The sequence below is a fragment of the Lichenostomus cassidix genome, chromosome 11, assembly GCF_008360975.1.
Source record: "Lichenostomus cassidix isolate B80296 chromosome 11, HeHo_3.0, whole genome shotgun sequence".
NCBI lineage: Eukaryota > Metazoa > Chordata > Aves > Passeriformes > Meliphagidae > Lichenostomus > Lichenostomus cassidix.
The window spans coordinates 19,577,342-19,590,054 of NC_139492.1; the positions used below are offsets into that span (position 1 = coordinate 19,577,342).

The 12,713-nt window shown below is 44.2% G+C and overlaps 1 protein-coding gene across 3 annotated transcripts in view; it reads right to left on the minus strand.

Moving 5' to 3' along the window:
• The window catches only part of KCTD15 (potassium channel tetramerization domain containing 15), a 45,784-nt gene extending 40,634 nt beyond the window's left edge, over window positions 1–5,150 (minus strand). Inside the window, exon 1 of one of the 3 annotated variants that reach the window (XM_085072069.1) lies at window positions 4,149–5,150. Coding sequence is in view for 1 of the 3 variants with exons in the window: in XM_085072068.1 (XP_084928194.1) it covers window positions 3,697–3,699 (3 nt within the window). In the remaining 2 variants the exon portion in view is untranslated. Of the gene's footprint in view, window positions 1–2,694; window positions 2,897–3,696; window positions 3,992–4,148 lie in introns of those variants that run through there. The other 2 variants (XM_085072068.1, XM_085072070.1) reach the window with 2 other exon arrangements.
• Between the last annotated feature and the right edge of the window lie 7,563 nt (window positions 5,151–12,713).

Genomic DNA, 12,713 nt, shown 5'->3' on the forward strand with positions numbered 1-12,713 from the left:
GGCATTAACATTTTTGCTACAGCACCACCTTCAAGGAAAGTGACTGAATTCTTTCATGACTGAAGACGTTGCTTTCTTGTTTCCCACAAGAGCTTGTTGTGGCCAACCTTCAATAAATGTCATATAGCATAAATAAAAAAAACTAACTTTTAAAAACAACCTAGTATGTAAGCACATACAGTATTTTAGCAACATGTTTACTAATCTGTCTGCCAACAAAGACAAAGGTTGCTGGGCTTTTTCTTACCAAAGAGCACTGTAAACTCATGTTCAGTCTCTACTCCTTCACTTAAATGAAAGGGTCAGAAGATCCAGGCTGAATGTCAACCCTGTCTTTGTTCAGACCCCAACCATTATCACTAATGATAAAGGTACAGACCTCGCATGGCACAAGGCTGCTTAGAAATAAATCTCAGTTCCACAAAACAAGAGTCTAATTAGGGCTCATCAGCACCCTTTTTTACAATTTCCAAATGAAATCAAAGGACTTCCAGTCCTCTGTAAATGTGTCTTACATTTAACCATTTGTCTTGAAATACAGACTTCAGTTTTAAAATATGCACAGATAGCTAAAGATCAAGTGATATGAGTCTATTTGTGCATATTTAAACACTGCTGCTATCTTAGGATTTTGTTTAATGTTAGTATACCAGTAAATTCCTTGATCTGTAAAGACTGAGATTCTCAGTGAGGCCATACTCACACAGTAGATATTTAATTTATACTATTCACTGGAGGGACCTTTTCAACAATCCTCTGCTTTTGGCGTTTCACAGCTAGAGCATGTGTTGAAAAAACACTTAATTATAGAAAATCACTGGAAAGCTAAAACAGTTCTCAAACTTTTATGGCTTTTCATACTTATTGAGGGTGCCACTGGCTTTTGTGGGGAGAGAAGGAGAATTAAAACATTGGCTTTTCCCCTGGCTGGAGAGGATTCATACTAAAAAAATGAATCCTAGATTTTTATTAAAGTTGTGGAATTCAATCATTTTTGTATGAGCAAATCATCAAGAGGCACAATTGCTAAGCACTACATAAAGGGCACCATTGCTCCAAAAAAAATAAATATTCTCTGTTTCTTAAGGTACCGTAACCCTATTTCTAATGACTCCTTCCTCTTCTTAATGTAACACACAGCTAAAATTCATCACACTGAGTAATGTACTTATTTTATGCACAAAGCAGAATCCTAAATGTATTTATCCAGTGAAAGTCTTTATGCACATATTTTCTAATATGGATGTGAAAATTAAAACCTTAAGGGTAAATATTGCAGAAATACTAACAAACTTCATTTATTAAACCATGTAAAATAATCCTTGCTCTTTAGTTGCCTACAACAGGATACAGCATCCCAACTAGTGGCACAGGCAATAACCCTGCTCTAATAAGTAACACAGGAACCTGCTGAAGGCAAAATCAATAGAGCCTGATTCCCAAATTATGTGAATATTTAGTTTTTCAAACATTACACACCAAGATCTTTCAGAGCCAGCTTATCTTTTTCTGCCTTCCTAAGCTAACTGCTTGTAAAAACTATTTGCCCATGCAAAGTGAAATAATCACAATGCCATGCTCATTTACACACAAAATGATTTTGTGTCCCATTGTGCTCACAGTTGTTCAGCTCTCTAGGGGTGATTAAACTAGCTATGCTGCTACAGCTTGAGATGATTTCACTGAATCGTTTCTCCATGAAGTTGCTTCTTTGCTAAGCTGTTATTTTAACCATAAAAGGTAAACAGAAGGCAGTTGTAAGAGCTCCATTCAGCTCCGTGCCCAGGGCTATAACCCTAGGGCAGAGAATGCTGAAAGACTGCAGAATTTTCCAGGGTGTTGCCTTTCTTGCTCTAAAGCCTTCAGGAATACTGTTCATTTAATACACACTCTAGATTATACATTTTAGATCCTACTAAAAGAAAGACTTCAAAAGTGTAAGAACTTTTGGGCGGATGAAGCTTTCCCACCTCTGCACATAGCTTGGGGCCATGGTAACCAATACTGCTGTTGATGTTGGGAAAATACAGGAGAAATAAACTGCACAGAGCAGAGCAGACAGATAAGGGACAAGGGAGGTGAAAGGTTGCAGCAAAGAAACAGGCAGCAGTCTGGAAGGGGGAACGAGAAAAAAGGGAAAAGAATAAAAAGGAGGCGGCTCTGAAGGAGGGACAAAGTTAAATCAAGGAGCAGGCACTTAAAAGACTACAGATGGGAAGCAAGACTAATTAAGGATGTAAAAGCGCTTTGTTTCTAAAGTTTATTGTTGCCAGGATAAAAATTAATTGAAACTAATGCTGTTATTCACTCGTGCAGTTTAATTCCTTCATGCACATTTAAGACGTGAAATGAAAACGGCAGGTTTACGGACCTGCCATGAAGCTGCTCTCCCGGGGAGCCGGGGTGGGGGCGGGTCGCGCCGCAGGAGCAGGGCCCGGTGCACCCCCCGGCGCCGCCTCTGCTCCCGGGCTGCTGGATCCTCGGGGAAGCTGCTCTTCCTCCCCAGGGACCTTCATTTCTGTACCAGCAGACCCACTAGGGGTAAAACCACCCACCACAGTCCCCCGACCGCCCCATCCTCGGCACGGCGGGCAAGAAGTTCCCCCGGCGTTCCCGTGACTCCAGGACAGCGTCTGCATCCCCAGCCTGTGCCCGGCGCTGCCGGAGGGGCACAGCCACAGACGGGGCAATTACCTTTGTCTGTCTAAACAGGGACGGCGACCGCTCGGGTCTGCCTCCAGCCACTCCAAGACAACTTGCCTACGCCGTGCTCCCAGCCCAAAGACAAAGCGGGGCGGGGGGGTTGCAAACCTTGGGCTCGCTGGCTCCAAAATTAAAAGTCTATAAACATTTGCCCTCACCTCCACGCTGCTTCACTGAACACTGCACCGAGAAACAGAGGAGATGGTGCCCAAAACTTTTACGGGGAGGGGGGGTAAGGAGGGAGCTCCCTCTGGAGCTCTGGTTGCCCCCCACAGAAAAAAAGAAAAAAATTTTTTAAAAAAAGGAAAAGCTTTCTCCTTCCTCCCCTATCTCACCCCCCCTCGCCCCCCGCAACCCGCCTCTCTCTGGCAGTCTCCAGTCTATTTAGTGCAAGTTTCACGTCACCCAAATGCCTTTCTCTACTGATGGTCAGGGAAATCACCAGCGAGCAACGCACCCGGTCACTCAACTTCTGCCTTTTTCTTTTGAACACACTGTATGCCCAAAGGTAAAATTCAACAAAAAAAAAAAAAAAAAAAAAAAAAAAAAAAAAAAAAAAAAAAAAAAAGCACAACATGGCGTCCTTTACTTATTCCCACATAACAAGAAAGGAGATGTCTTAGATGAATGCAAGAAAAAAAAAGTCAACCCCGAATCCCCGATCCTGCACATTTTCCGCGCAGCCAATGGTGGTGAGCATTAGCCAGGCTAATGTATTAATTTTGCAGAAGTGTGCCACATCGCATGGAGGAGCAGGAATGCAAACTATAGCCTAGAGTGGTTTGAAGTCTACCCCAAACCAAGCCTTCCACTCTCACTGGCGCCAGAGTTTCATTCACAGCCCGCCCGTGTTTTCCATACGCGGCGCTCCCCATTGTCGCCCGCCTTCCCTTTGTGCCGAGCCGCACCGCCGCCAGCCCCCGCGCCCCGGCCCGCGCACCCCCGCGCCGCGCTCCCGCCCGCCCGACCCCGCGGCCGCGGCTCCGCGTGTACCATGAGAAAGCGCAGAGCGAGCCGCGCTGCCTCCGCCGCGCTGGGGCTTGGCCGTCTTCAGAGCCGGGGCCGGGGGGGCAGCGGGAGCGCGGGCACCCCGGGCCGCGGGGCTCCGCCGGCGCTGCCCATGCTGGAGCGGAGCAAAACAAAACATACACACACACACGCACGCACACACACACGGAGACACACACACACGCAGCGCTACCAAAGCGGGGCGGCTACAAGCGGGTCCTGTAGCTTTAAAAAACACACTCCTCCGCCGCTGCTCCCCGGAGCCGGCAGCCGACTGAGTTTGAAGAGGTACTTTCCAAAAAAAAAAAAAAAAAAAGCCGGGGGTAGAAAAAAAAAGGAGCGCGAGCAGGCGCGAGCCGCGCGGCGCGGCGCGATACACGGCACGCTCCGGCCCCGCACGGGCGGGCAGCTGCGGGAGCCGCTGCCGCTCTCCTTACCTTGAGCACAGAAGAGATCTGCGAGCCCCCCTTTGGCTTTGGGCTCTGCTGGGGCTGTGTGTGGATGGGCTCAGCTTTTTGCTTTTATTACTATCTTTGCTCCGCAGATCCTGCTGTGATTATTATTATTTTTAAAGCTTCTCTGTCTCCTCTCTCTCCCCCTGTTTTTGCTGCTTCTTTTTCTATTTATTTTGTGCGTGAGTATGGATGTGTGTGTGTGAGAGGGGGAAAAAAAAAGCCTTTAAATGAAACTGCCAAGGCTGTTATGAGAAGAAAGGCAATAATCCCGTCTCTAAATAACAGAGGGAAGGGAGAAGAGGAGGAAAAAAAGCGAATTCTTGCTCAGGGCTTTGCAAATGCCTGCAGGGTAGAGGATTAGGCTACAATTAGCTCAGCCCTTTGCTCTCGCCCTAGCTAATTTTGCGATGAAAATTGGATATTTTTCCCTCCTTTTGGTGAAGGTCTGCAGATTTACTCCCCCACCCCCCCAGAATAAAATAAAATACAGCCCTTGAAAATGAAATAAGGCTGAGAAGGGCGACGGCTCCCTAGTCCGCGCCCCCGGCGCCGCCGCCCGCAGAGCCCCTCCGCTCTGCGCGGCCGGGCGGGAGCCTTGCGCTGCCCCGCGGAGCCCCGCGCAGCCCGGCCCGACCCGGCCCTGCCGGGGGATAACGGTTCGGTGTTGGGGAGGATCAGGCCACTGTCACGTCCTTCAACAAGACTTACTGAAAAGAAGAAGGAGGAAAAGGGGGGGGGGGAAGGGGGAAAAAAGCTGATTTTAATCATTGTCATTTGGTCTGATGTAATATTTCCCCAGGCATTTTCAACTAGGCATAAATTTTCAGCTCCCAAATAAGTAACACAGGGCACGTTTCTCACATCTCTTGACTCCTCTGTTACAATTAGGGTAGCACCCACTCTGCACTTGTTGATAAACTAGATCAAGTTAAAAAATAAATAATAAAAAACCAGCACAGACCCACCCCACCCCCCCTTCCCTGCAGCACCCAGCGCCGCCGAGGTGCGGACGGGGGGCCTCGGGGGCGGGGGGGGGACTGCAATTACTTCCAGCCATCCATCCTGCCTGCCTCCCCCTCCCTTTCACCCTTTGCTAATGTCTCGCATTGTAAACGCCAAATTTCCTGTAGGCCATTAAAACCAAATGACGTCTATCGACATGCATTGTGCTATTGCGGAGCGCCCTGGCAGCCCGCCCCCGGCCAAAAGCGCCATTTCAATTAGAGCGCGCTGCGCGATGGCGCGGGGCTCCGCGGGCGGCTCCGCGGGCGCGCAGCGCGCCCAGCCCACGTGCCGGGGGGGGCCGGCAGGGAACCCCCCCGTGAAGAAACAAGAAAAAAAGGAAAATCCCTCCTTCAACTTTCAGCCAGAGGCGCGGGTCTGACGGTGCCTACGCGTTTCTGCGCGCCGCCGCGGGGGATGCGCCCCCGCGCCCCCGCCTCTGCGCTGGTCCCCGCGGAAGTTTGGCGGAGGGTGCGGAGCCGCTCTGCGCCCCAGCGCGCCGCAGCCGGCGGGCGGCCCCGCGGCGTTCCCGCCGTTCGGCCGCGCCCCGCGCTCGGGGAGGGAGCCCCCGCCGCCCCCGCCGCCCCCGCGCCCGCGGAGGGGCGCCGCGCGCACCGACGGCCGCGGCTCGGCGGGGCTGCAGCGCCCACTAGCGCGCGCCGGCCGCGCGGCCGTTACGCAACGCTGCGCGGCCCCGAAAGGTCAGGCCGGGAGGGCCGCGCGCCCCCCGCGCTCCCCCCGCGCCGCGGGGCCTCGGCCGCCCCGGCCCGAAAGCAGCCGCGGTGCGATGGAGGCAGGACCCCCTAACACTGAGGAGTTTTAAAGTTTTCTTCCGTGGCAGGAATAAACGGAAACTTTTCTCCTAAGGGGAGCTTTTTTTTTTTCTTCTAGAGTACAAACTACAGGAGAAGAGGGAAATTTTCTCATTAAAGTTACATCCCTGCAGTTAGTTCAATTACTTGATATATGCAGAAGATGTTGTAAATTTAAAGATTTAAATAGCTTACAAAGATGCCGGAGGCTCCATCAGTTAATTTCCTTAATTTATGGATTTTTAGCTGAGCTTCTGAAATGAAAAGGAGAATGAGAACTAGGTCAGCAGAGAGATTTGCATCCAGAACAGACTAAAATTTGTTTTCCTTGACCATCCCATCAGCCCAGGTGTGATCTCTTGTGGGGGTCACTGTCCCACCTCTGACCTCCAGGCTGGGACTCTGCCTCTGTGAGCATGGCACAAAGGGGTGGATTTTATTCTGAACACAAGCGTGTCTCCACCCAGCTGCTTCACCTGATGGTTGCACAAGGCTGTAGCCTGAGTAGGTTTTCCCATTTCCTCAGCACTGGTCAACAAGTGGATGCAGGGAGGACAAGCTCCACTGAGACTCAGTGACCTGCCATGCAGCCTGAGTTTCACTCAGCTTTTTTGTTGGGTTGCCAGCGGACAATTTGGAATTACTTGGCATCATAATTTTTACTTCCTTTATGAATTACTGACTGCTAAATAAAAAAATAAATGTGAGAATCTCGAACAGCAATCAGAGAAGCATAAAAATAGGATACTTCTGCACTGAGGCACACTAAAGAGGAAAGAGAAGAGCTAAAACTACTGCACTTGTACAAAAAGTAGAAATTGTGATCGGACTCATCCCAGCACATCTGTGGCAGGCACTGCCATTTAATTGTGCTGCATGGAAATGGGATGCATGTATAATAAAGATCCAGTTTATTTGTTTGCCTGTAGATCAGAAAAAAAGACACAGTAGCACTTGGAATGAAAGAGCCTACGCATGGTACATAACTTGTGTGGGATTGTTTCTACTGTATCTGAGAAAAGGACAAAGTATTTGAGAGCTTTGTGGTTTTTCTTGCCTCTGTTAATGTTGGAGGTAATAAAGGTATGCGTTACAGCTCTATATGCACACTCTCATTTCTTTCTTCTCACTCAAGTGTGTGAGTACCTTTCTGTTGTTTTGTTTCAATATGTATGAATATATACATATGAATTAATACTTAAAAGATTGATATAAATGAAACAGTTTTAGGAAGCAACATTGCGGTATGATTAGTATTGGTGTTCATGATTTAACATTTCTTTTCCCACTAGATGAAGTTTCTAAGATTTGCAAGGTACGTGTCAAGGACGGGTATATAAATGGATTTTTATTTATTCACAACTCCAAGACTAATTGCTTCTCTTTGCCTGAAGGCCAAGAGATTGGTTTTAATATGACACTTCAAAAGTACTCATAGAACTACAGAGATACTAAGTGTCATTGTTTAAGAGAGAAATCTCACTATGCTACTTGTGACCCTGAAAATAAAATCTTCCACTGTATTTTGAATACTAACATTGTTTTTTAGAGTTTCACTTAAAGCTCAACTATTAAGAAGTGTACAAAGGAAAATATTAAATAGTATGTAGTGAACAAAAAAGAAGAAATACTGTTAGAGCTGAATGTAACTTATTTTCTAGCCAATTCTATTATCCTCCCTATAAAGCAATATAAAATTTGTAACAGAAGGTTCCTGAGCTCAGTTGCAGGATATTAGAATTAGAAATGATAAGTTGCTATTTATCATAGGTGCTTAAAAGTTCTTGACGAAATGCTCAGCATGTGTTTATTACAATCCTAAGTGCTTCAAAATACATACTTCAGATTCTTTTCTTACCAACAGTTCTTTGTATTCTGTGCAGATGCTTAAAATGGAATTGGACAGAACCTTTCTGTAATCTGTTTTTATATAAAATTATTCTATAGTTTACTTTCTTTTTTTTTTCAATAAATGGGTAAAATATTTATTGATTTGATACAATTAAGACAGTGTGAAAGAGAAGCCCATAAGGAACTCCAGATAATTTCCCTCCTTTTTCTTCTTCTTTTTCTTTTGTTTTTCTTTTCCAAAAATAATGAATTGTGTGTATTTTATGGGACAGAATATCACTAGATTGAAAATATACTGATCTGAAGGAATTTCGTATCAAAAAGATGGTCCAAATATATTTTGAAATGTGTGAAAGAAACAATCATAAATTGACAAACAACATCAACCTCTTCTTCACCATGCTCTATGAATTAGAGCAGAACAACTTCCAGTCAGTGTTCTTGAGGGCCCTGTATGATTTTGTGGTAGCAGACCTCATCCTGTCCTAGTCCTTACTCTTCCTTACGTTATGCGTCTTATCCTGAGGTTTAAACCTGACTTCAGGACTTGTTATATTACATACCATAGCTTGAAGCATTCTGATGATGATACCAACATTCTCACCAACTACAAGTAGAGGGAAAAAACTGCGGACTGCCCGGTCCTCTCTGAAACTCACCATACCCTACTAGACATTTTAAGATAAAGCAGGAAGTAAGGAAGAAAATGAATCATTTCATTAAATGTTTAAAGCAGGTGAGAATTAAAGGATTGTTCCTTTAAAGTGAAGGAATCAATGTCTATATATAGATTAATACTCTTTCCAGTCGCAGTCAAGACGCCACTGTAGCATAGGTGGACTTCTACCTTGGAAGAGGAGAAATGAGTAAATAATCAGCATTTCAAAAGTAGCTGTTGGACACCGGTGCACCTTCAGTCAACAAAGCCTATGTGACTTTGTTGCCTTCAGTGGGTTTTCACAAACGTGGCTGGGTTTAGCTCTGTCTCCTGGACGGCAGAGGCACCTGGGACAAACACATCTGAATGCACAGGTAAGTGGATGTGGGTGCTCTGATTTGCACCATTGCTTCTGTCACTGGAAATGACAGAGAAGCAGAAGCTTCAGAAAGCTGATGTAATAAATGTGTTGAACCTCCAGAAAGGTTTATTCTTGTGTGGAGCCTAAAAATATTAAGCATCTTGAGATCCCAACCCTTGCTACAGTCAGTTGACATTTAAAGAATAATAAAAAGAAACAATTAAGGACTTCTCCCAGTTGAAGCAAGTTTTCAAGCCAGTTGCAGTGCCAATCATTCTGGAAGAGGAACTTGACCCAGGGTTTGCTAATTAAGTCAAATAATTGTTTGTTGTTTGTAGACAGATGAAGGGTTTCCTGAATGCAGTAAGCATGACTACGCAAAGATCAAAATCTAATCATAAGGAAATCGCCAAGTCTTGTCAGTCTTTTCCCCTGAAAGCTCTTCTATTCTTTTCAAGAAACAGTTTGCTGCTGAGTAAGTTTACAAACCATTACTTTATTCACTAAATACAGATGGATTGTTTTTAAAACTATCCATTATCCAGTACCAGACTCATGACAAAAGCATGATACAAAGAAATAATCTGTCCTGGAATGCCAAGATGAAATAGCTTATCAGGAAATACCGTATAGGAATAGCTTGTTTGTCTCTTCTGCTTCCAACTTTTATAAGCCAAAGATAGCTTCCAAAATGAAATTTACTTAATCAAGATGCCCCATGTTAATGTTAAGCATGGTGCTTCCAGTTTCACCCAACATTTTGTTGAGTGCTCTGCCTCCTCTTCTTAAGCAGCTTATAAAACTGAGGAGTGTTTTTTAACGTGTTTAACTAATGTGTGTGGTGTTAGTTTTTAGCTACTTATTAAATAAAACTTATCCATATTATATATGTCACAGAGAGGAAAAAAAATTTTTGTGGCTGAGTTTAATCCATTCATTGGTTTATTAGAGACACAATGTACTCTGAAGAATGTCACAAATCCACATGGTGTCCCTGAGCACTTGATTTTTGCATATGGATCGCTGACTTAGCTGAACGATGTATAAAATCCTGTGTAGCCAGGCAGCTCCCACCTGAATACACTTCTAAGGGAGGTTATACGCATTGCTTCTGCCAGCAAAGGTCTGGAATATGTTAAACTGAAAAAAAACCCCACTTAACAGAATACAGAGAATGAAGAAAAGAGCTATAATGGCCCTTTTGTAACAAATAATTTACACCTTTTAGGATCTTTGGGCACACCTCTAGAATCATAGGTGCCTTGCTTCTTATTTATGTAGCAGCATTTCAGCACACTTTTTATTTGACAAACACCAGACCAAAGGGGTTTGGATCATGTATGGCAGGGACAGAACCTGAAAGAGCAGCAGCTCAGTAAAGTATCACAACAATGACATGGAAATGGAAGAAAAAGAAAATGGAGCAAATTCTTCCAGAACCTGAATTTAACAGCACACAGAAATGGAATTAAGCACACCTTTATTTTGCAAAATATCTAAATAACAGGAACAAATAACAGAAATGGAAGGAGAAAACTAAAAGAATATTTTGAGGTAGTGATGTTCATCTGTTGGATAAAATTATTAGTGAATTGGAATTTGTGGGACTGCAATGAACTTGCAGTGTGAAGCACACCATGGAACAAAACTCATTACTGCTAACAGTATGGAAAGGGAGCAGTAACAGTGTTGTGGTCAGTGATTTCTGTGTGCTAACCCCCATTGGTTGTCCCTGCCCACCCGTGACACAGGCAGGCTCAGCAGGAGCATTTCCACCACAAAACGTGCCTCTACTCCAAGGGTGATGTGTGGCAGCGCTTCTCTGCCAGGGCTGCCACGGGAGAGCAGAGCTGCAGCCGAGCTGCCATTGTTTCAGCACAAAGAAAAGGAGAGCTCTGAACCTGGCCAGCTGAGCGAGAGCCTATCCAAATCCTGCTATGCCAGAGACCCTTGGAAAGGAGGCAGTATGTCAGACATATGGTTGAAACATGCTGTGCTCCAGCCATCCTCGGCTAGCGTATGGTCTCTCGAGTACCACTGCCAGCTGGGCTCTAATTTACACTGGGCCTGAGAATCAGGGACCTTAGCAGTCTCCCTGATGGTCTCTTCTCCTTTGCTTCACTGATTTCAGATATGCAGCTAGTCAGAGCTTTCCGTTTTCCCTGCCTGGCATCCTTTCACGCAGTCACAGAGGGATATCCTTCTTTGCTTTAACAGTGTGTTTGGTTGAAAAAGCAGAGCCCAGTATTCTGTGAGAGTAAAATTTCAGCATTCTGACTCTGTAGAATATTTTATATCCATGGTGTCATGCAAGTGTGTAAAGTTAATAAAACAAGATTCCCCAAAGCATCTGATATAGAAAGAGCATTGCCAAGTAGTAGAAATTCTACTTAATCTGTTCCAACCTGTACCTTTGAGGAGGCATATTCATGTTCATTTTCCATGGATTTGCACTCTTGATTTTGTAAACATTGAATTATTACATATTTCTGTCAGGGATTCCTTCTCAGAAAAAGAACAGAATGCTTGTTGCAATAAACTCCTTAAATAAGAGGCATATTTCTCATCTTGAAGTGCCTGTTGAATGGTGCACGGATAAGAGAATAATCAAAGTATTTTTTAAACCCTGGTTTAAACTTTAATTGAAATGTTTTATAACAATGTCACAGATTTTGACAGTCTTCAGTCTGAAAGGTTATTGACGAAATTAATTTGTATTTTTATATCTAACTTTTAGTTTGCAATTAGCCTCTGAGATGTAGAGCTTGTAGAAGAAATCTGTAAACAGATGAATTCAATACAATTTGAAATAAAAATTATTTGATACTACTAGCCCCAACATAGTAGCCTTCTTGAAGTAGTTTGTAGCAGCAATTACATGGTTCTGTTTTGTTCATTTTAGGCACATTATGCTAAGTCTGCTTTATGCAAAGGGTCATTGTGCACATTTAGTATTTTTGTGAATGCTGTTCAATTAAGGTTTCCATTGTCAAGATATCCTCTTGGGAATAAGGTGCACATAAATTTTCAGATGTGATATTCTTTGATGAATAAAGGCATTTGGAAAGTCCATGCATTAAACAGTTTCATTTTAATCTCTTGTTTCTCAATACACTGGGTTAAATGTAACAGAGATCAGCCTTGGCTGCTCTGCTGCTTGCTCAGAAGTGTCTCTCCTTGTAAAACCTCATCTTGGAGTAAGTTTTGCAGACCACCTCCTGTTCCTCACAAGATATTCTTGAGTTATGACATAACCAAGGAACCTCCTGGCTAGGAACTGCCTTTCCTCTGAGGAACTGATGATTCAATAGTAAAAGGGTAAATGAACTGAACAGGTGGAAATGATCTTCATTCAACAGAGCCATGAAGGTGTCCAAGGACAAGTAATCTCATCTACATCACCATAATCCTCCAGTTTCCTCCTCTTGCTGCATTGCTGTTCAATTCTTGCCTCTTATTTCAGATGATACTGGTAATTTTTTGAGCAGTGATACTTTTGTGTATCCAACATACTGGATCCCTTTTCTCACCTGAGCATCATAATTCACCACAGAGTTGCTTACAAGAGTTGTGTCATCAGCTCTGATTAAATGATAAGAGATGCAAGTAAAAATTGCACTTATTCTAGGGTCTGTGCAGGATCCCATATTGCTTCTCATTTGCTGCTTTTTTATAGTTTCTCTCTTCAGTCATGGGTTTGAAATTCAAATGCCGAATCTTCCTCTGTGGACCGGGTATTTACTTGCTTTCCATGAACATCTAAATTCATATTTTCAGAATGGCAGGGACAGGAGGGCACATGTTTTGCCCTTGAAAAGGGCAGCTCTTCCAAGAGGATTAAAGGTTCTTCTTTCATGCATCTG